We start from the raw sequence: 15481 nt of genomic DNA on the forward strand, positions 1-15481 counted from the left end.
CTCCGCTTCGCTTCAGCTCGAGGGATCGGGTTCTGTGGGCTTATTCAATTTCGCAATCGCCGCCTCTGGAGTCGAGCCCCCACCTCCCCCCAATGGGGGGTATCCCCTTCACCCCCTCCACCACCACAAGCCCCCCGAAGCTGGTTGTGCCTCCGGCCATGTCCTGGCCTGTCCTCCCAATTGACTGCCGCGCCACTTCCGTTTCGTTGACGATGGCGATGCGATGGCGATGGCGATGGCGACGGCGATGCGATGGCGTTGGGAGCACCAAAGCCAGTCAAGCGTTTGCCTGCTGGATGCACAGCAGCAGCAGCAACATCAGCAACAGCAGCAGCAGCAGCAACATCAGCAACAACAGCAGCAGCAACAGCAACTATGCTGTTGTCGTTGTCGACGTTGTGCAGCAAATGCAATAAATTTTCAAGTCATTTCAACTTCCGGTGTGTGGCCCCGATTACAGTTTAGTAGCTGTAAATATAAAGCGATATATACTCACCCCTACACCTAGAGAAAAACTTTAAGGACATCAAATTACGTATAATACAATGAACAACCTTGTTAATTGCTGATCCTAAGCCCACTATCCATATGCAACAATATATGTTTTTCCAAGCATGACGTTTACATATATCAATTTCATGGCCCCTAGCCTACATATGTATGTCCAAGTTTTCAGTGATCGTGCGCATTTATTCTCAGTGCACAGATGCTAGACAGATCCGGCCACGCTCCTCGTCAGTTTTCCGTTGCCACTGGCAACTTTTGTAGCCGTCTGGCTTTTTATAGCTGGACTCCGGACTTGTTTTCATTTTAATGTCTGTTTTTAATCTTCTTGCTTAGGTTTTTTTTTTGCCTTGCCGCCACCGCTGGGAAAAAAGCCTAAAGTAATTACTGTTCGATTTTCCAAATGGTGGGGCAGGGTTCGGAAAATTCTTGGTGCGGTGGTAAGGGGGGGGTGTGTTGCGTATGGGGGTGGATGGGAAAATTATGGAAGACAACCGCCAGCTGACATTTGCCAAGTTTCCCTCGCTATTTGCCTTGTCATTGTCATTGTCATTGGGCTACTGTTGTTTACCCATTATTATGTACAAATGTGTGGATGTGGGCGTCTTTTGTTGTGCCACACACCCACACACACATGGCTGTCTCTCTTTCTAGCCCGCTGTATCTGTCTCTGTCTCAGCCTGTAACTGTCACATTGCTGGCACTTCATCATCATCAACAACAGCAGCAGTCATCGCTTCTCTCGCCCGCTTTCTCCCGCGCTCTCTCCCACTTTCACCGCTCCTTGCTGCTTTCTCCCTTCGCAGGACGACTTTCTCACAGCTGGTGATTAGCGACGGGCGTCGAAAAGAGGGGGTGGCCAAGGAAACCCCACGATAACGACGTCACTGGGGGCGATGGCAAATGATTGCCACTTGAGGTGTAAACGAGCGCATTTTACAGCGTCTTTGAGATGTTCACAAAAATCAAGTAAAGATGTATATGGAAAAGAGTGCAGAAAAAACTGAGGGGAAATATGGAAGGAGGAAAAGGGAAGGAAGACAGGGAAAGGGAGGTGAAAGGGAAGCGTTCGCAGGAAAGCGGAAAAAGTCTAGCTGAAATCACTGCCACGCCCCCTTCTTGAATTCGTTATCGATATAAGCATAAAGCTTAAGCTGCAAATCGACTGACATTAAGTGTTATTATTCCCCGATATCATGTGTGTCGTAAAAACCTCAAGCATTTCATTATTAACAAATATGCTCTGCTGACTTGGAACATATTTGGTGAGGCTTTAATGTAGATGCTTGCAATCTTTGGAAAGGTAGTCTAAAAACCATTTCTAAATAATGTTTATAATCTTAAATAATTATAATTATTTAAGTGTAACCCATTACTATGAATTGATCATGGCTTGAAAACTTTGCTCTGAAATTACAATTAATTCGCTAAGAAAATATCAGTTCATTTTTTTGGTAATTTATAAAAGAATCTATAACTTGCCTAATTAGCTTCACATAATAGCAAAACGGAAATAATTTAATTTTAATGGGTCAAGCAAAAACGGGTACGTTTATCAGTTTTTTTTTTTACACGTAAACAAAATGAACTCGGTGCCTTTCGTAAAACTTCGTTTTTGGTGCTATTCGCACATCTATATATACATAAATATGCATGAAGCTTCGTATCTTGAGTTTTTTTTTTTTAGGTGGGCGGGATATTCGTATAAGTGTTTAATCATGCCAAAATATTCAAAACCTTTTTGGATATTTTCAAAACGGTTGCAAACACCGCTAAGGGGTCTACAAAAGTGGAGACTTAGCTAAAGCTCTGGAAATTACGAATTTTAATAAAAGCTCCTTTTCCAGTAAAATACAACCTATATTGAAAGTAAACTCAAAAAGAAGCAAAATAAAATGAAATATTTTAAGGAATATAAATGTATAAAATAATTTTAATAGGTTCTAGTCACAGCTGCATTAGTGGAGTTTCCAGCCAAATGGTTGGGAGCCACACTAGATTTCGATAAGTTACTAATCGACAATTGTCCACCTCTAAAGTGCCGAGCATAAACAAAGTTAATATCAAATAAACGGGCCAGAATTCTTTACCAATTTGTTGCTAAGTAAATAAATTGACTGTTTAGCATGTCTCTCTTTCCCGCCTATGGCGGTGGCCAGCCCCTAGCAGCCGGCAGTGCGAAAGAGGAGGCGAAACCAGAAGAGGCGACAGCAACAGGCGCGAATTGGAAAAACAACGAGAGTTACATTCAAAAACATATAAAAGATGTAGATATAGCAACTCAGGAAGCCCAACCAGACAGCTCCTCCAGCAGCGAGGACTCCGAGGAGGAGGGGGACAAGGAAAAGCAAGAGGATGTACCCAAAACCAAGGAAATACCCCGGGGTAAACCTCTGGAATTCGATGCCAGCGATGAGTTCTATGTGGACAAGAAGAGCAACAGCTCCTATAGAAACATCAGCACCCTGACTAAACCCACACGACCACGCTACAAAACCCGGATGGCACGACTGCGGGATGAGAACCACAAGCACCGTGGCTTCTCAAGGGCCGACTCCAAATTGACCCTGAAGAACAGTCGCTACGTCAGAAAGCAGCTGCCCGTTGAAGCACTCAGCGAGGAGGAGGTGGCCAGGCTGCAGGAGCAGCTCACCCGCAGCAAAGTGCTCGTACAGCGGGAGCCCGAGGTGCTGGACCACTGGCTGGAGCTGCACCGCCTGCTGAATCTCAATTTGGACAAGGCCAATCGACTGGCGGTGGCGGAGCACCAGCTGCACACCCTGGAAACGGCACTGGAACACCATCCGTCCAATCAACAGATTCTGCGGCTCTACACGGACGTGGCCAACGCCACATATCAGGCCAGCGAGGTAATCTATGGGTTAGTTACTATTGGGTTTCGTAAAAGGTTGAATTAGTAACATTTTTAAACAACAATAACTATGCCACTTATAAGTATATTCATCGTAGTAGTAATATTTTGGAAATAGAATCTAGTACGTTGATTGAAACTACTGTCAAGTCATTAGCCACATTCACATACTGTCAAGTCATTCGCCACATTAATCAATTTTCACTTTCCATGCCGACGACATCAAAATATTTGGAAATATATTTTAAAACAAATTTATTTGGTAAGCGCAAGCAAATAGAACGCCCTTTTATTTATCGCGCGAATTGCAATAAAACAATTTTAAGAAACGATTGTACATTAAAAAACATAACATTTTATTAACTGATATATACATATCAAAAAATATTTATTTGTTCAGGTTGCTGCGCGCTTCGAGAAAATGCTGAAGAGAAACCCCTTCGAGTACATACTGTGGACAAACCTAATAATGGTCACCCAAGGCAACATGGCGCGTTGCAGGGTGCCAGCTGTGCTCCAGATTTACGCGTACAGCATGCGCCGAATGCACGTCGGACACACCGATGAAATAACCAGGAGATTCGAGACGACGGAGACGGATGTGATAATGCTCAAACTGTTTCACAATTGCTTACTATTCCTACGCCAATCGGGCAATATAAACAGGATGTTTTCCGTGATTCGTTTGTCAATGGAGCTGAATTTCCCGGGCCTGACGATGAATTGCCTGGAGGCAAGTGCCGCCAATGAAGCACCATTAATCGAGTTTGAGGAAATGGTGCTGGGTTCGGGAATGCCGATGCCCGAGATCTGGACGCGAGTGGAGAAACTCAGACAGGCGTACTGCTTCCTGCCGTATCCAATCTTGACGTCCTCGTCGATTGAAGACTTCAAAGGAGAATGGGATACCGAGCGTTACATGTTCAGCGACGATATTGTCCCATATGCACACGCACTGAAGTCGCCGGGCAATCGCTTGCACCTGCTGCTCGTGGTTGTACAACTAACGAAAATGCCCCTGATTCGCAGCTGCTGTTTGGCAAACAAATTAAATCCGTGCATTGAGGAGTTCGGCGAGACCGAGGCCATTGAAATGCTTTTCGCTGTCCTGGCAGATAGGCACTCCTATGCAGTGTCAGCGTCGAACTATGCGGACTGTGATGCGCCCATGATGAACTTGGCCAAAGAAATGTCCGTGACTCCCAGCTTTATGCCGCACTTTGTGGGACATGACGTGTATGCGGATACCGTCAGTACTTTGATTCTTAAATGTAGCGAAGCTTTTAGCGGCGAGGAGACCAAGCGACGGACATTCCTGATTCTGTGGCTGCGATTCCAGCGGCTCTTAATAGTGCTGCACAAGCTCATGGGCAAGCTAACGAAATCTTATGTAAAGGATACACGAAACCGGATTCGCGAAGAGATCAGTAAGTCGGAGAATCGTGAAGTTGTACGTTTTTATACGGAGCTGGCCTTGTGCGAGTTCGAGGGTCAGAATAATAATGACAATGACTGGCGTTTCTTTTCCATATTTTGGAAGATAATCACCGAAAAGTCGGCCGAATCCAGCCGCATCAGCTGTCCGGACATAATGCACCTCTATATAGTTTGTGCTGAATTGCTTATACAAAATCGTCACAAGGATAGGGCCATCGATGTACTCGTTTCACTCTGTGTCGAAACACATATCATTTTAGACGAGACTTCTATCAGCTCCAAGGAAGTGATTGTAGAAAGCATAAAGAGCGGAATAAAGCTGGTAAATGCGGAACTGAAAGCCCTCGATGCACAGCCAGCTGAGATGGCTTTGGAAGAGTACTTCATGCCCAACCGACTACTTATCCTTTTGCGTGCTCTCTCTTTGCTCGATATACTGTATGATCCTCGAAATCTGGAGGTTAAACAGTTTCTCAGTGACCTGCAGCAGAAGGAGCTTGGCCCCGAGGCCGCGAGGACCAGCGAAAGAAAGCGTTTCCTTAGGGAGCAGGTCATGGAAATACAGCTACTACAGCTGCAGTTGTCCATTTCCCTAGCTGGCGATATTGAGATCTATTGCGGATTCAGTGAGAGGAAGCTAGAGGATCTGCTGGAGCGAGGACTCGAGGAGTTTCCGCGAAATATGGTGTTTCTACAGCACTGGACCAACTTGAAAACGATTCTGTGGCACAAGCAGCGTGCCCGCTTCATACGCACCAAGGCCGGTATCGCTTCACTGGCGCACCTGGTCATTGCGGCTCACAGTCGCGTTCAGATCATAGAACCCACTGATACGTTTTCGAAGGACGCCATACGTGTGGCGGTGCGCAATCGTTTGATCAACTTGTTTGAGGCCTACCTTCCGACCAATTCAAATCGTTCGGAAATTGAGGAGGAGCAGTATCGCGCACTGCGCAGGAACTCCATCTATTGGCGCTTGTACATGACATGCCTATCCGATACGAATGCCACTTTTCAGCGCAGCAGGGAAGTGCTTCTGATGGCCATTGACGAGTGTCCCTGGGACAAGGCCTTGCTAATGGAAGGAGGCAAGGTTTTGCCGAACGAACTGTCATTCCTACAGGACCTGATGACCGAAAAGGAAATACGCATTTTCGCTGTCCCCGAGGAACTGGGCATCTTGCGGGACCAGTGAGTCTCGTCAGCTAAATTTATTTATTGCCTGATGTTTTTCTAGCATTCGAGCAACTCGATAATTTAGCTCTCTAAATATATATATATTTTTTTTATCAAAATAAGCTGAAGTTTGCTTTTAGCTAATTTACGATAAGCGTTTTGGCATAATGTTGTACATGCCTACATAACTACATAAATCCTAAACCGCTTTAATCGCATATTCGATTCGATTCGTAGCACTATTTTTGGTACTTGAATATTCGCCTTTTGATTATGCTAAAAAATTCCACGACGTGCGCGGGGAAATCAAATTCGCATATCGAATGTCGGAGATTAGTCAAACTCAATCTTCTAACTAATCCGCTCCCCCCGAATCTATCATTTTCTTGTGTTTATTATTTTGTGTTATATTGTTTTATATTGTGTTATCGCAAGATAACCGAAGAAAACTCATAAGCCAAAGCCGCGCCGATGAAAGCACTATACACCTGAGTTCGCAATTGTAGCACCGGCGTGCTGCAAGACGAAATTTGTTTAATTATTTGTATATTATTGAAAGGGAACATTGTAAATAGCTTTTAGCTATTTAATATAATAACTTAATATTGGATTTCCCGTTGAGCTGCGCTGAGATAATTTAAAAATGTATTTTAAGATGTTAGCTAAAATTTTAAGTGAAACAAGTTGTTAAAAATTGTAGTTTTAATAACAAATACATACAAATAAATACATTTAGATTAATTTTTACATCTTAAGGGGTTTTTATAACCCTTTATTTTAAATGATATCAATGAAATTGACAATTAAATGATGGATATTTTATATGCAATCTAATTTTGTGACCGCAAGTGTGCCGACCGAGTTGCGTGAGTGCGAGCGGGATAGCTGTGGCGAAGTGCTGGTTCGTCTCGAATGTTGCGTATGCGCCCTGTCTGCCCAGCCACTTTAGGCTCCTGTTCGTTACTGTTGCTCTTCGGGAAAGCGTGGAAATCGGGAGAGGAAAAACTGCGATGGTGAAGCGTGGTAATGGGGGCATGAAAAGCTCCGCTGGCCGAAACGCATTAAAAGCTGTCTGAGCGCGAGCGTCCTGGCTGCTGTCCGTACGTCTGTCCGTTCGTTCGTCAGTCCATCCATCCGTCCGTCCGTTCGCCTGCTCGTCCGCCCATCCGACGTGTTTGGACCGGGCCTCATCGGTGGCAGTCGGTCGGCATCTGCCCAAGTCCCACGACGCGTTGTCACTCCGCATCGGCCGTTGCTGCAGTGGAAGCGGCCCGTTTGGCCAAGTGGCGTCTCCGTGGTCCCTAGTCTCATGGCACGGCGGAGTCTCCTCTCGAGGTTTCCCAGGCACTCCAGCCCGTTTCCAGTTCCTAGGTTAGTGCTAGAGCTCGGAATACCTGCCCGATATCAGGCCAATCCATATATGCATATAAACATATATGTATGTATGTATATATATCCCTATAACAGCCGATAGGGAGTGTAATTTTTTTGAGAGTGCGCTCCCTCCGTTCTAAGTGCGCGTGTGTGTGTGTGTTTTTCTTCCTGTTTGGGTGTGTGTGTGGTGTGTGTGTGCTTGGATGTCTCTGTGTTGGTGTAGAGAAGCAGCAAGAAGAAGCAGCATTGTGTAAGACGCCAGCGTCAAGTTCATAGACTAAACAGCGACTCTGCTTCTGCTCTAGCCCAATGCAAAAGCTTTTCAGAGAGGGAACTCAGAAAATGAGAAAACGTTAGAGACAGAGAGACCGCAGAGAGTCACGGTGCACTGCGAGAAAAGTGGGAAACCCATTTTCTCTCAATTTGTGACAGCAGCGTAGAGTGAGAAGTATGGCATACTTTTAAGCATTTTTAGCAGGGATTTCAAAACGATAGATTTTTCTGTGATGAATTAAAAGATTGTTTTAAAACCTATAGCTTATATTTATATTATAAAGTAATTTCCAATGTAGTTATTTTCTGCAAAACTTCAGCTTTCAGTCACGCATTTCTCCCGGTGTACTGGGTGAGCATGAACTCGACGAGGGTTTCCCGGCCGGAAACCTTAGTCAAGGTCTCGCCAGCTTTTCAACGCAGGTTGTTGCTGCGCTCTCGCTTGCACCCGCTGCTGGTGGGCGTTTTGCCATCTCTGTCGCACCGCGGCCGTTGGCGAGCGAAGCTTTTATTGTATATTTCATCTTCCATGCTCTTTTCCCTGCTGTTTCTGTTTCTTTGGGGCTTTGGGACTTTGGGGCAGCGGCACCTAGAGAGCGGGAGAGAGAGGAGCGTCGTTAGCTTTCCGGGCAGCTGATTCGCCTTTCGGCTCTCCGCTGCCGCTGCCACTGCCGCCGTCGCTGCTCCGCTCCGCTCGTCGTCTGGCTGATTAGTTTAGTTTGTGATTTCAATATATGTAATTAATTTTTGTTTCTGTAGCGGTACGGACGGACGCGTCGCGACGTTCGCTTGGTCCGCTTTCCGCTTGGTGTTCGTTCGGTTCGGTTCGCTTGGAGCTTGGAGTTCGAATTCGGTTAGCAGCCAGCAGCCAGCCGTCGCTGTTTCGTATTTATTATTATTTTTTATTTTTTATGAGTATTCGTATTTCGCATTTCGCATTTGTATCTAAATGTTTCTTTGGCACTGCGTACGTGTGTGAGGCGATTGTGCGAGTTTCCTTCTCTTTCAACTTGCCTTTTTCGTGGTCGCCGCCGCTGCTAAAATGCAAAGAACACGCTCAAGCAACGTAAATGGCGCCGCGCTAACGAATGGAATTGGAATATCAAACAGTGCCCCCCAGAGCCCCAAATAAAAGTTGAAAAAAAAAATAGGAGGAATTAAAACCGAAATACAACAAGCAACAAACAAACTTCGTTTTGACAAAACACCCCCTCCCCCCGCGCTTTTTTTTACGTGTTTGTGTGTTTTGTGCCAGTGCTTGTGCTTTTGTGTAAAAAAAACGTTTGAAATAACAAGATAAAAACGCGCTCGAGAGGAATTATTATAAAAAAAAAAGGTAGATGGCGGTGACCCTAAATCATACAGTACTTACAGATTCAACAACCAAACGTTGGTGTATGAAAAACTCCAATTATCCTAATATACCACTAGTATATTTCTGAAGGTCCTTTAATACCGCTGTTGGTGTATTGTTGAACAAGCGATGGTATTTTTTGTGTTCTCCGCAAAATGAATATTGTTGGAACGTTCGAGTTTAGCAGCTGTTGGTGAACAGTGGTTGGTGTATTGTTGAATTCGCTGTAGTAGATGCTGTTGCTCAGAGTACTGCAGTGCTTGTACTGTTTCATTTCCGTTTTTGTTCACTGATTTCGATGTTTTATTGAGCAAAGTGTTGGTTTTATATGGTGTAGCATATATGTGCTGAAATCAGCGGCGCGTGCGCGCATTTTTGCGCGATCGAAACCCGAGAAGGATTCAGTTTTTTGTTGAGTTGGGAAAAGTTTCGATTTACGAAAAACATTCCCACTGTCTGTGTTTGTCATCCTCCGAAAATCTGCTTAGCCAACATTAACGTTTGCCCAGCCACAAACACATAGAAATGCTAAAAACTATCACATTCGCATCGACACAATCAATGAGGCAAGACAAATAAAATTAACATATTAATGAATTTCCAGTTTCTTTTTTCGTCTTATTTAATTTAAAAAAAAAAAAAAAACAATAAAAAAAACGAAATACAAAACAAACCAGAACTCGAGTCTATCGACTGCGGCATACCCAAAAAGCACGAAAGCGGGAAATGTGAATATGGCCAAATTCCAGATCTGCGCTTTAATGGGTGTGCGGAGATCAACGGATTCCAATGAATATACATAGATGTTATATGGCTATATGGCGGGGGCACTTTATGATGGGTTCTTGGCCTCCCTTGAACTTGTGGGCAGCATAGAAAGAGTGATAGACTTTGGATGATAATAGCAATAAAAGTAAATATAAATAGCCCAGCATAACATCAGTTTTTCAACTATTTTACCAGTTCCGAGTTCCGATCAATAAAAGTGTTTTTTCTTTTTTTTTCCATTCGGTTTGGTTTTTTCTTTCGATTTTTGTTGTTTTTTGTTCGGCTGCTTTGCTGGTGCTCTCAAGGTTTTCTGTTTGCTGTTGCCGATGGTTATGATGATGATGATGATGTTGATCATTTTTGTATGGATGTTTTTCATTTTTATTATTTTCTCTGTTACTTTTTGGCTTTTGTTTTGGTTTATGTTTGATAATTCATTTCTGCGTCGCATGCTGATGTTGGCAATTCAATTGAGTTGAAGCATAGGAAAATGTTATAAATACAAATACTTAAAAAATCCATAGGCACTTGCTATATAACTATAGCAATATTTCTTTACAAAATCATATAATTTGTGATGTCTGTTTGATTCTGAAGGACCTCAAAAGATGCAGTGCATTCGCTGTAGCATTTTTCTTTGTTTTATATATTTAACGAGTTTGTATAAGTAAACATATTTACAGTGTTTTGTATAATTTGTTGTTCTTGTCGCCCTCATCAAATTTTTTGCTGACGTCGCGTCTAAGAGCGATCGTTTTAGCTGAGCGTCAAACGTTCGCCGAGCGTTCAGCGTTCAGCGTTGAGCGGACCAAGCGATACAGAGAGTCAAAAGCTCGACGCTAAAATGTGGGCAGGGTGGAGGGAGGGGGTGTTTTAGACGAGGGGGCCAAGACGCTCGAAAGCTGCGGAAAAAGGAAAGCCGAACCTGTACTGAAAGCGGACCTAAGCAGCGGCAATTGATAACCTAACCTAGACAATAAAAACGACATCCAACCGCTGGCGACCCCATGAAATGACGTCCACTACTTGAATAACTTGCCATTTTAAGTTAAATATTTAATTTTCAATTAAATGTGACAGATTCTTTGGCAGTCGAGCATAATTTAAGGCAGGGAAAGTTTACCAAGAGAATGCCAATTGGAATGCCCAAAATGCTCTTCAAATAGAAATGAGCAAACTAGTGGTACTACTCGTTTTTTCCACAATTCAAATTGTAATATACAACCGGAAAAACTACATAGTAGGAAAAATATTTCAAATTATTATTTCATTCGCATGAAATAGAAAACACAATGTAAGCTATCATAAATTAAGGGCAATCAAATCGAGCCGCAAAGAATGCGGACTGCCAAAACACAAGTTTATCGATAAATCGAATCTTAATTGGAGGCGAATTTAGCATGCCTGATTGGATCGCATATATCCGAGATAGCTTGACGCCATCCTAGGCAGCTATGCTAATCAAATCGATTTGGCTTAGATTAGCCACGCTTGCTGCGGTTCACATGGCGTATGTGCAATAAACGAGGCACACCATAACGCATACGCCCAGTGGCCAGGAATAAGGTGTTCCATTTTTATGTATCCTACAGCGTCTTATTTCTCTTCTTAACATTTTACCTTTCTCAAAGTCTCTATAGGTCAAACTAGTTTTGTTTCTTCAACAGATTAGCTATTATTTTATTAGCTTATATTTTATTTTGATTTTGTAACTCTGGGGAACTGATATGGTTTTCGAGCATCTCTGTGCTGCAATCGCTGTAGTTTCTCCCATATTACCTATGTTATGGAATGTTATGCAAAGTGCACTCGCAAATCTTCGTAGAACGTGCTTTAACGGCCACGTTCTTCCCGCCCTCTCTGTCTCTTGCCTCTTTCTTCCCGCCCAGCGTCCTCTCCCCAATGGCTCTTTCTTCTCTTCTCCGTCCGCTCTCGTTCTTCAGCTGCTCTCTCTCTCCCCCTCCATCGAGTGCTCGGCTATTTTTGGTTTTTGCGACAACTTTTTGCCAGCCACCACCTGATGTCGACGTCAGCTTTGGGCCAGGTCGAAACAGCAGCGTCTCGCTAGCTTGATTGTTATTTTATAAAGCCGCTTTTATAATTAGCCCGGCAAGACTTTTTCTAGATATTATCAACCTACTTTGAATCAAATACTAACGAACTATCGGATATATTTGTTGTGCCCATTAATTCCTGTTTATTTATTATATTAAATAATCTCTGCTCGATGAGTAAAATAGTTTTAAATAATAAGTTCCCATTTTCTGTTCCTAACTCTCTACAAAAATACATGTCCATGGTTTCCAGGCAAATTGGCAAAGACGTTTTACATTTTGTGCAACCGCACAGCTTAGATGAGGTGTCAAGTTCAAGTAAATATAAAAGCCGATACCACCTGAAGAATATTAAAAAAATATCATCAAAATGATAAGGCAGAAGTGGATATGTCTCAAATTCAATGAACTTCATTCATTAGCATACTTGGAATTTTGCAGACATCAAAGGGGCTGCCAAGGCATATCGCCTATAAGTCAACCACCATCGCAATCCCCCTCCGAAAAAAATCCGTTCGGCACTGGCAAAATGATCCACTCTAATGATCTATTAGCAGGCATTTTTGTTGTATTCTTCTTTTTTTTTCTCTATTTATAAATGACTTCCATACAATGGCGCGCAGCGAGACGTATACGTAATATTGCGTATACGCCCCGCGGTTCAAACCCAATCTAACGCGCTCCATTCGATGTAACTTTAACTATTGCAAATGTAAACAAACCGAAACTGTGGAAGGGGAACGGGGGTTTGGGTTTTGGGAGGGGGGGTTCGTCAAACGTCAAAGCAAATTATATAATTTATTTATTTTGTTACCGCTGAGCGAATACTCTCTCATCACTCCTCACTCTGTGTGTCGTTTGCTTTGGGTTCTCTCGCGTTCTTCCACCGATTATCCCCTGCAAATCCCCTGTAGACCCAAAGTTCGTTGTCGTTGTCTGGCAAATAGCTTTTCGCCTTTTTCTCGCCCATTTCTGCCGTTCTCATTCTTCTTTTCTTTTCTTATTTTTCTGCTTTATTTTGACGAAGCACTTGAATTTATTTTTGTGTTATTCTTTTTCTTGTACGTCGCCTCGCCGTAATACAAATACAAAAAATGGACAAGTGCAAAACATACAACAAAAAAAAAGAAAAATTATAAAAAACAGTGAGCAGAAAAGGTTTTTTTATATATTACATTTTAATTTTTTTGTTATTTTTGCGTGTGTGCTGTTTTTTTTTTACCCCTCTTACTGCAATTACGACCCGCTGGCGGGTGATTGACCCAGGCCCCAAAACTCGGACCCCAGTTCCAGACCCATAACCAGATACAGATACAGCCGCAGCTACAGATACAGATACTGCTCCAAGAGCGAAGCCACTGCAGCTTCACGGTGGGTGGTTGGGTGGTTGGGTGGTTGGGTGGTTGCTGGTGCGGTGGCTCATTGGGTGGTGCGTGTGTCAACCGCACAGCACAAACAAACAGCACAGCCCAGGAAAAATGTTTGCGAAGATTTTTTGCGTGCCTGCGATGTCCCTGAAAACCGAGTGGAGCTTACATTATTCGAAACTAGAAAAAGAAAGGCATTAAAAAGGGTTTACACGTGTATACAAAGCAGATTTTAGGGATCTTTTTAAACTCTTATTTTTAGAAATAGGGTACGTCTAGAAAACAAGGATAATTGATGTTATGGAAACATTTTTAAACTACATTGTTTTGTCATATAGATGGGAAAAGGGGATAAACAATATTTTCTACCACTTTGCACGGAATCTAAGAAATCCAGTACCTTCTGTGTTCACTGTAGCAAACCCACACACGCACGCACACAGACACGCAGTGGGAACCTCCATCTGATTGTGTGTGTACACACGCCCACCTACGTACAACGTCCACCCGCAGGGGGGCTTCTAATGCCGCAGGATTCAGTTGTCCTTGATTCGCACAGGCACACGCATACACACACCATATACACAAATACAAACACACACAGAAATAGCAATATAAGTGCGTGCCCGCGCCTGTCTGCGTGAGCTTTTGGGGAAAAGTTGGGGACACTCGTAAAGAAGTTTATCTTCTTATATATATATTTGATTTAGACTGCCAAGCAACACTTGAAATAAATGCGCACAAAATAAATATATACATTGTATACATACTTTGTTTGAGGAATTAAAGATGAAACTGAAGATAAAAGGTGGGGATAGAAACTAGAGCAGCTGCCATTTAAAGGATAGTTCGGCAGATCCAAAGGATTTAGCTGGTTGCATGATTCCGAGATAAAATGTTAAATTATTTACTTTGTATATTAATTATCAGATGCAGAAGAAGTTCTCGAAAAAGGGGCTCTACAATTTATATTTTTTAAACACATAAATAAATGGTAGATTTGTTTGCCAAAGCTAACAAATTGTATAGTTATTCTATACTTTTCTTTAACATATTAATGTTAAGATAATAATGTTTAAAAACATGTAAAATTGAGCGAACAAACTAGAGATACAAGTTGGAATAGCAATCAATCGAGCAGCTTAGGTTAATAAATTGAGCCCCATTAAAATGTGTTGAAATCGGCCGAAAAAAAATGTAATTCAAGTGATATATGTATCAGCAATGGCGGTTCAACTCGGGTTCAATAATTCCCTTAATTTGCAACTGGTGGTGCTAACTTTTGTTTTTTTGGATTTAACCGGTTTATACATTCACAAAACAGGCACAAAATCAACGAGATAACAAAAAGTTAAAAACAAAAGGAATTTAAGAAGCATTTAGCGGCAGCTGCAGAAAAACAAAGCAACAGGTGACAGCACAGAACAGATCAACAATGATATAAACATTTTTTTGTGTCAGTTCGCCAGGTAGTGGGAAATACAAATTTAAATGTAATTAAAGTATTCTTTTAATTAAGAGAAAAATCGCAAATGGATGAGGCATAAAGAAATGATGGATAATGATGTTGAAATTAAGTGCTAAATAAATTCTTGGGTATTAACTAAGTATTTTTAATGAAATACCTTGTGCTCTTTATGAATAAGTCAGCTAAGTTATTATAATTTCAAAAAAGCCTGTTTCTAAACCCCTTCTGTTTCTTTTCGACTCTTTTTAGCAACAACAAATGAACACTTGCTGGAAGCTGAATGGCTAGGCAACCACTCAACTTAAAGCTACAACCAAGTGAAACAAAATACCTCCAGCTGTACAAATATTGATTGATATTGAACAAGTTTAAAAGAAATAAATGCACAAATTTAAAGCAAAGTAATGGGGAAACTAAAACAAAAAGCAGTCGGAGCGGCGATGACTAAATAATGAATATGTAAACTAAGCTCATTTCCCCGCAACCCGTCCAATTGAAATCCAAAAAAAGAAATACTAAGTGTGTTTAAAAAATGTTTGAACAAATACCGTAGAAAATACTGTTATCTGCTATACCGTAAATTTAGCAAGTGATTTGAATTAGGTGCAAGAAATAATTCGTTTACTGGCTGTTATAATTTTCGTTATTTTTTTTTTTTTGCTTAAAAAGTAAAGTACAAAGAAACACGAAGATATTCTAACAAAAAACACAAATAACGGGGAAGATAACAAGGAAAATTGCAACTGCAGGACAGCAATAACAACAAAGCAAAACAAAGTAATACAAAACAATAATAATTCACCAATATAAGACCAACAACCTGCAGACAGAGCG

At 42.1% G+C, this 15481-nt stretch overlaps 1 protein-coding gene across 2 annotated transcripts; it reads left to right on the top strand.

The window, feature by feature from the left end:
* Window positions 1–2535: 2535 nt before the first annotated feature.
* LOC120455188 (nuclear exosome regulator NRDE2) lies at window positions 2536–15347 on the top strand. Of its 2 annotated transcripts, XM_039641125.2 has the most exons (3): window positions 2536–3374; window positions 3777–7427; window positions 15317–15347. In XM_039641125.2, the coding sequence occupies exons 1-2, from the start codon at window positions 2631–2633 to the stop codon at window positions 6006–6008; spliced, it is 2976 nt and encodes a 991-aa protein (XP_039497059.1). In that variant the 5' UTR covers window positions 2536–2630; the 3' UTR covers window positions 6009–7427; window positions 15317–15347. The 2 variants fall into 2 exon arrangements, with proteins under 2 accessions (XP_039497059.1, XP_039497060.1); XM_039641126.1 differs by lacking the exons at window positions 2536–3374; window positions 15317–15347 and adding an exon at window positions 3485–3638 and having other exon boundaries at window positions 3777–6108.
* The last annotated feature ends 134 nt before the right edge of the window (window positions 15348–15481 follow it).

The sequence above is a fragment of the Drosophila santomea genome, chromosome X (genome assembly GCF_016746245.2).
Source record: "Drosophila santomea strain STO CAGO 1482 chromosome X, Prin_Dsan_1.1, whole genome shotgun sequence".
Taxonomy (NCBI): Eukaryota; Metazoa; Arthropoda; class Insecta; order Diptera; family Drosophilidae; genus Drosophila; species Drosophila santomea.